This window comes from Erythranthe guttata, chromosome 14 (assembly GCF_056151865.1).
Source record: "Erythranthe guttata isolate IM_541 chromosome 14, IM_541, whole genome shotgun sequence".
NCBI classification, from domain to species: domain Eukaryota; kingdom Viridiplantae; phylum Streptophyta; class Magnoliopsida; order Lamiales; family Phrymaceae; genus Erythranthe; species Erythranthe guttata.
In genome coordinates, this window is record NC_142546.1 from 17,608,315 (window position 1) to 17,617,266 (window position 8,952).

The window sequence follows — 8,952 nt, forward strand, 5'->3', positions numbered from 1 at the left end:
GTAAGAAAATATAGTTGTTTTTAATAATCCGGTGTGATTTTTATTTTTTCGCACTTTGTGCGATTGAAATTAGGTTGGATGTTGAAGAAAATAACAATTTAATTTGTTTTTTGGATTTCGAAAAAAAAAGACCAATAAAAAATGCAATTGGATTTATTATTCAATCAACGATGCATTGTGAATGATTTATTGTGTTTTGATGGTGCAAAGTGTTATTCTTATTTTTCGAGGGTGCAAAATGCAAAAAATGCACAAAAAACTTCATTTCAACGGTGCAAAATGGGATTAAGCCTAAGGTGGTGTTTGCAAATGCTTATTTAAAAGTAGAAGTTAGTGATTGTGATTTAAGTTAGTTTTAAGTGCTTATTTCTAAAAGTTGGGGGTGTTTGCAAATATTTCGGAAAATGAACTAAAATTGAAAAAGCAGGGTTAGAGGTGCTTTTAAAAAAATAGTTTAAAGCAGATTATTTTAAGATAAGCAAAAACAAAAGTTGATTTTGCAAACACCTAAAAATAGATTATGAGAAGAAAAAAAACCGAATAATCACTTTAAAAAAGCATTTGCAAACACCACCTAAATCGTTGAGAAGATTTCTCAAAATTTTACAACAAACTTTAAGTTTAGATATCCTATAAAATATTTGAAAACAAACTCCGACAATAATCCATACTCGCCGCGGCCGCGCGTGGCTAAAAAGGGCTGAAGCTGCTTACTTTACTCTCCCACTACATCTTCTCTGTTAAACTTCTAATTTGCCAAACAAACCCTTAAATCGAACCACCTTCAAGAATGGCAATCATAACCGAAGGACCCGATTCCCCAAACCCACAGCTCCGCAAATCAAAACCCAAACCCAAACCCAATAAACCCACCTCACCGCCGCCGCCGCCGCCGCAGACACCGTCGACCTCCGCTCCCACCAAATCCGCCGCCGCCGCCGCCGCCACCGCGAACCCATTTCAATTCTGGTTCTACTTCACCTTCATCGTCTCATCCATCACAATCTCCTTCATTCTCCTCTCCTCATTATCCGAACAAGATCCCCGGACATGGTTCCTCAACCTCCCCACCACTCTCCGCCACCACTACGCCGCCGGCCGCACAATCAAGGTCCAAACCGCCCCCAACCACCCCCAAGTCGAAGTCTTTTCAATTCAACAAGGGCCCACCAACTCCGACAGCCACGTTCTCATCGTACACGGCGTAGGTTGCAGCTCCTTCGCTTTCAAGAACGTCGTAACCACTCTAGGCAGTAAAAACGTACACGCGGTCGCAATCGATCTCCCGGGTTCCGGATTCTCCGACAAATCCACCGTCGTCGTCGAAGAAAATCTTGGAAACAACGGCCCTTTCGGAGGATTATTGGATGTGTACGATGAAATCAAAGAGAAGGGCCTGTTTTGGGGGTTCGATCAGCTCGTCGAACAAGGGTTCGTCGACTTCGAGGAAAATAAGGTTCGTCCGACGAAGACGAAAGAAGTCGTTAAGGCGATCGAGTTGGGTAGTGAAGAAATGGGGAAAGTGTTGACCCAAGTGGTGGATTCGATGGGATTAGCGCCCGTCGACTTAGTCTTGCACGATTCGGCGTTTTCGTTGAGTGCGAATTGGATTCTTGAAAATCGCGTTCTTGTTCGAAGCGTTGTGCTTTTAGACAGCGATCCGAATGGTTCGGCTTTTCCGATTCGGGTTCTACAAATTCCCGTTGTGAGGGAAATCGTGTTGGGATTTAGGTTTGCGTTCGAAAGAGTTGTTGCGAGTTGTTGTATGAAATCGGTTAGTGGATACGAGGCGGATGCGCATAGGGTTTTGTTGAAGGGGAGGGATGGGAGACGCGCGGTTGTTGGAATGGGGAAGAATTTGAATTCTAGTTTCGATTTATCCGAATGGGGCGGTTCGGACGGTGTTAAGGGGCTGCCCGTGCATGTGGTTTGGTCGGATAAGTGGAGCGACGAGGGCCGTCGGATTACTGACGCACTTCCTCAGGCGTCACTTGTCGCGCATTCCGGTGGGCGATGGACTCAGGTTAGATACGATTAATTAATTCTGAAAATTGATGTTTGTTAATAACTATGTTCGCTGATTTCGTGTTCCTTTGTGCATCTATTAGCTAAAACGTGTCCGTCTTCGTACATGTACGTTATCTATTGGCTAGAAAGTTTGATACTTTCATTACATGTCGGCTAAAAATTACGTGGATTTAGATTTGCAATTGAGTTTCCGGAAAAATACTTACGAGGGAGCCGGAACTCAACGAGTTTATAGACTGTTTAGCATACATGTAAAACATGAGGTTATATATAAATTCTTTCAGCTTTCCTCAAATTCGAGAATTTAATTCTCCTTGATGCAAAGGGATGATTTCGATGTAGTCATGCAACATTTGCGTCGGACATTCTTTTATGTTACGATATGTTAAATAAAATCCTGTCTTTTAGTTTGTTCCTTTGTTGTTTGGGTTTTCTGCTTCCAAAATTTACCGAACTTGGTTTGAAATAACTAGTAGTTGGATGTTAGTAGTGTCATATTATTAGTCTAAAATTGAATGACAAGTTTTTACGAGGAAACGTTTATTTGAAAAATATAGCTTTTATTTTATACTATCGAAAGACGATAGGAGCAATATATCTTCTGATAAGTTCAAGAATTAGGTAAGCACTACTACTGTAGAACCTCGATAAATTAATAACCTCGATTAAATAATAGTTTCTCTCGGTCCCGACTCGGTGAAAACGTGTTAAATTATTAACTCGATAATTTAATAATTCGCTAAATTAATAGAATTTCCCTAGTTCCGACTGGATTAATTTATAGAGGTTTGTATTAATTTATAGAGGTTTAACTGTATATTTATTGTATATATCAAAAGCGTGGATCTTGATTGCTATAGTTGCTGAATGAACCTTAACCTTGTGTTGCGTCCCGTTATTAGGAATCTTCGATCAATATTAAATTGTAGCACTTATGTAGTTATTTATGAAATTGTTTCGGTGATTTAGGAACTTAACGCGGAGGAAGTAGGTGAAAGCATATACGAGTTTGTTTCGTCTTTACCGAAACCCGCTAAACAAGCGGTGGAAGAACCGATAGTACATGAACATGTAGAGATGAAGTTTAATGAAGCTACAAGTGGGGCCCACAACCACCACCACGGGCACGACAGTCACGACCACCATGGACACGACCACCATGAGGGTCATGCTCATGCTGGATATATGGATGCATACGGTCTCGGCCACGGTTGGGCTCAGTGATTTTTTTTTTTTTTTTAAACATGACTTAATCGATCGACTTATTTGATTCTTATTGTTGTAAAGGATTATTTGCTCAAAAATGGAATGTTTGACACAATTGGGGAGTCGTCAATTTTAACATCCAAACGGCGGACCAAAATTGCAATATAGTGACTAAAATCAATTTCAATGTATAGTACAATGACTAGAAGTGTAATTATCCCTATTTATTTTTAGGGGTTATTTTTAGGGGTGAGCAAAAAAACCGAGAAACCGAAAAACCGAACTGAAAACCGAAAAAATCGAGCCGATATATACCGTTCCGACTTAAAACCGCATATACGGTTAATGTTTTTTAAAAAACCGAAAATATCGGTTTGTGTATGGAGAATAAAAAAATTACCGAACCGATTTCCCGAACCGAACCGATTTATACAAAATAATGGTCTTTTTTAATATATAGTATAAATACTTACACTAATGTGCCTCTATCTTTCGAGCGCCTCCATGTGACATGTTTTTCTAGTAATTAATTTTGGATTGTGACATGTTTTTTATTAGTTAATTTTCGGTTGTTATTTGTTAATTTTCTCTAATAAATATAATGAAAGTCCAAAAATATCGGTTTTATGCCGAACCGATTCGAACAAATAGACGAAATTGAAACCGAAAATAAACCGAATTATACCGATACCGTTAACCGAAAACCGAAAAACCGATTAACACCGAACCGAAAAAAACCGACATATTCGGTTTTTAAAATATGAAAAACCGATATTATCGGTACGTGTTTGGTTTATTGGAAAAACCGAGCCGTACCGACCCGTGCACACCCCTAGTTATTTTACATACCTCAACCACCAAATAAACTAGGGATAAATCCAAGCCCAAATCATCCTTGCACCAAAAGGCGAAATCCCTCGCCCCAGGGCCCCCATCCATTGGCCCGACAATGATTGATGGAGGAATGTAAATCATGGTAACTCAACGGCCCGTTAAGGTAGCGGACCCGGACCTGGAGCCCACAAGGAACCAACCCTCATTGGAGTTGAAATTTCCACACTGCGGCTGCCAGGATTCGATCATAGGACCTTGCACAAACTTACCACCTCCGGAACCAGTTGAACTACACCCATGCGGGCCAAATCATCCTTTCATATACCCCTGGAGAAGCGAAAGTACTATACTACCTTTATGTGCAATTTTCGGCCAAACTGCATTCAGCATTTCTGGTCATGCATTTATCGTTTTCGCTGATTTATTTATTTTCTATTATTATTATTATTATTATTATTATTATTATTTTTAATAAACCTGTTTGTTATATATATATATATATATATATATATATATATATATATATATATATATATATATATATATATATAACAAACAGGTTTATTAAAACAATAATGATAATAATTATATACACAAATCAATATGTTTACTGTACTGAAAAAATAATTACAAGTAATTGTAGTAACTATAGTTATGCGTAGTTATGTTCTTTTTTTTTAGCCCATATTTTAGTCGATCAGTTATATACACATACGAATACTGGCTTATACAAAAGAAATTCATAAACCCCAACAACAAAAATTTATAAATTTCAATATTTATATTTTAAATCACCTCAAAACCAATAAAATACAAATAAAAAATACACAAATATATGCACATGTTACTATCGTAATGTATAATCATGTACAGTAATATACAGTCTGTTGAACAAAGCAGATGTAACTTCAAACAAAAATTTTGACACCTTCAAGAAAATGATCAATGGCCTTCATTAAGCTGCAATTGCAAAATCAAAACAAAAAAAATATTTTAGTGCAAATGAACAAAAAATAAAGAAACATCCTCAAAAACACAACAAACACTAAGAGATCGAGAGAAATACATATGAAAATATAAAAATGAACATATAAAAATAAAATAAAATATAAAAATATAGAAACAAATCTGAAAATATAAAAATGAATGAAACTGACATCAAAATATAGATCCCGATGAGAGGTATCCAACGGTGAGTAGCCCCTCAAATTCCGACTCACGAAAAACAAATTACACCTCTTGTAAGTACACCGTCGTCGAAATACGCTGACTAAAAAAAAATGCAGAAACATATCTAACTCTCTGAACTGAATGAAATACCACAAAAAAAAAAAGAGCTCGACGAGAGGAATCCAACGATAGTTGAACCATCGAATTCCAGCCACTGAAGAGAGAGTTAGGACTCCGAGAAGCAAAATCGCCGGTTAGAGACCTTGGGGGGCGGGATTTGGATCTGGAAATTGAGAGAGGGAGATAAACATCGATATGGGTTGCGCTAGGGTTTAAAACTGATTTAAAAGTGTATTTTGGGTATTTCTGGGTGGGCTAGGGGGGTCTGTTAAATTATTATCCAAATGAAGGGGGTTTGCACTATGGTGTAAACAACATGGTAGTTAGTTATATATATTTTTGAAATAAGAGGGGTCTCTAAAACAATCCCTTATTTTTAACTTATTCGAATCTAATTTTAATTTATATGGTATGAAATAAATATATAGTTTAGGAAAAAAAAAAAAAAAAAAACACCACCAACACGTTAAATAGGTTCGGGGGAAATATGTTCTTAAGTCATTTCGTCTCGTTCGGGACTAGGATATAAGCGGATGGATTGGATCACAATTAATATTCATTTTCACAAACATTATAATTTCTTTGAAAGTATTAAAATACTAATTTTGATTTTTCCCACGAGGAGACCACTCACTCCGTCCTATAACCCGTTGCGGGACAACTCCCACGAGGAGCCAACTCCCTCGGGTATCAAAACCACAGCGAGATAACTCCCACGAGGAGACCACTCGCTCCGTCCTACAACCCGTTGCGTAACAACTCTCACGAGGAGACCACTCGCTCGGTACTACAACCCGCAGCGAGAAAACTCTCACGAGGAGACAACTCGCTCGGTCCTATAACCCACAGCGAGACAACTCCCACGAGGAGACAACTCGCTTGGTACTACCAACCCGCAGCGAGACAACTCCCACGAGGAGACAACTCGCTCGATACTACCAACCCGCAGCAAGACAACTCCCACGAGGAGCCAAATCGCTCGGCACTACGAACCCGTTGCAAGACAACTCCCACGAGGAAGCACCTCGCTCGGTAATGAGACTCGATGTGAGACAACTCCAACAACGAGACAACTCGCTCAGAGCGACCTGAATCCGCATGCTCCCCAGCCGCGTGTCCAATGCTCCTATAACTTCGCTGCTAGACAACTCCCATGAGGAGACAACTCGCCCGAAATTCACTATAAAATCGCAAGCTCAAGTTAGCACGATTACAACCCTAGAAACACTTAGATATATTATGGGAATCTATATAGCCTGGCCAGCTTGATTACTCAAAATTTATCTACTTGTTTTCGATGGGTCCTTCATTAAAACGTGGCCACGGTCCAAACATACTTACAACCCACGAGGTCTAACAAGGGGCACGATCCCCATACAAAAATCTTGAGAGCCTGATCCCCTCCTCAAGTACATCATGCACAAGGCTATATGTAAACACATACAAGCAACGCGTCAAAACATAGACAATATCGATAAATAATAACTCCCAAGAGGAGAATACCAGCTCCGTGCTACTACATTATCGCGAGACAACTCCCACGAGGACATAACTCGATCAACTCTATTACCCCACGACGAGACAACTCCCACGAGGAGATAATTTGATCCGAGCTACTACATCGTCGTGGGACAACACCGACGACTCAAGTAAGTTATATCGCGACAAATTGGTCGCGCTACGCGCCAACGCGCCTTCACTCCCATCCGACACACGCTCCAACGCGTTTTCGCACACCAATAGGCCATACGCCAACGATCGACTCCTACAATTTTTACTCTCGACACGATCCGACACCCATTTCAACATGGCCCTCACATCGACTCGAGAGTGGGGGGATTAATGATATGCCTATTTGGGCCAACCCAATAAGCCTACAATCTCTTTACCTACTGGGCCACGAACCCAATATTGAAGACCACTACTACCGAGGCGCAATCACCTTCAATTAAGGTTTGGGCCCGACAATCTCCACTAAGCCTTAAATAATGATTGGAACTCATTCCTTAAGGTACGTCCTATGAACTGAGCAATACTATCAACTGTATTCTCTGGACTATTTTTATGATCAGCACGTCTGACTTGAGCGTCGGAGGGGTTTCGGCCGGATCAACCCCCGACCTAGTTCACGTGTTCTATGATCGCAGGTATCTCAAGGTCATCAAGCTCGTGAGCCAGTGATCCACTCTGCTCTTCCAGCTCATCCTACTTCAGCACTCTAAGGTGATCTAACTTTAGCATCATCAATATAAATATAATTATTTTTCTAAATTTTTTTAATTTTCGAATCAACATGTTTACTGTACTGAAAATAACTACATGTAATTGTAGTAACTATAGTTATGCGTAGTTATGTTATTTTTTTTAGCCCATATTTTAGTTGATCAATTATATACACATACGAATACTGGCTTATACAAAAGAAATTCATAAACCCCAACAACAAAAATTTACAAATTTCAATAGTTATATTTTAAATCACCTCAAAACCAATAAAATACAAATAAAAAAATACACAAATATATGCACATGTTACTATCGTAATGAATAATCATGTACAGTAATGTATACAGTCTGTTGAACAAAGCAGATGTAACTTCAAACAAAAATTTTGACACCTTCAAGAAAATGATCAATGGCCTTCATTAAGCTGCAATTGCAAAATCAAAACAAAAAAATTATTTTAGTGCAAATGAACAAAAAATAAAAAAATATCCTCAAAAACACAACAAACACTAAGAGATCGAGAGAAATAAATCTGAAAATATAAAAATGAACATATAAAAATAAAATAAAATATAAAAATATAGAAATAAATCTGAAAATATATAAATGAATGAAATTGACATCAAAATATAGATCCCGATGAGAGGTATCCAACGGTGAGTAGCCCCTCAAATTCCGACACACGAAAAACAAATTACACCTCTTGTAAGAACACCGTCGTTGAAATACGCTGACTAAAAAAAATGCAGAAACATATCTAACTCTCTGAACTGAATGAAATACCACCAAAATAAAGAGCTCGACGAGAGGAATCCAACGATAGTTGAACCATCGAATTTCAGCCACTGAAGAGAGAGTTAGGACTCCGAGAAGCAAAATCGCCGGTTAAAGACCTTGGGGGGCGGGATTTGGATCTAGAAATTGAGAGAGGGAGATAAACATCAAAATGGGTTGGGCTAGGGTTTAAAACTGATTTAAAAGAGTATTTTGGGTATTTCTGGGTGGGCTAGCTGGGGGTCTGTTAAATTATTATCCAAATGGAGGGGGTTTGCACTAGGGTATAAACAACATGGTAGTTAATTAGTTACATATATTTTTGAAATAAGAGGGGTCTCTAAAATAATCCCTTATTTTTAACTTATTCGAGTCTAGTTTTCATTTATATGATATGAAATAAATATACAGTTTAGGAAAAAAAGAAAAGAAAAACACCACCAACACGTTAAATAGGCTCGGGGGAATATGTTCTTAAGTCATTTCGTCTCGTCCGGGGACTAGGATATAAGTCGGATGAATTGGATCACAATTAATATTTCATTTTCACAAACATTATAATTTCTTTGAAAGTATTAAAATACTAATTTTGAT

The 8,952-nt window shown here is 38.4% G+C and overlaps 1 protein-coding gene across 2 annotated transcripts; it reads left to right on the forward strand.

Annotated features, from left to right (window-relative positions):
- Positions 1-576: 576 nt before the first annotated feature.
- Positions 577-3,332, forward strand: AXR4 (alpha/beta-Hydrolases superfamily protein). 2 transcript variants are annotated; one of them, XM_012985001.2, is made up of 2 exons: positions 577-2,023; positions 2,998-3,332. In XM_012985001.2, exons 1-2 carry the CDS (start codon positions 791-793, stop codon positions 3,250-3,252), a joined length of 1,488 nt encoding a protein of 495 aa, XP_012840455.2. In that variant the 5' UTR covers positions 577-790; the 3' UTR covers positions 3,253-3,332. The 2 variants fall into 2 exon arrangements, 1 of the variants encoding a protein (XP_012840455.2); XR_016029495.1 differs by having other exon boundaries at positions 670-2,435; positions 2,791-3,332.
- Positions 3,333-8,952: the final 5,620 nt, after the last annotated feature.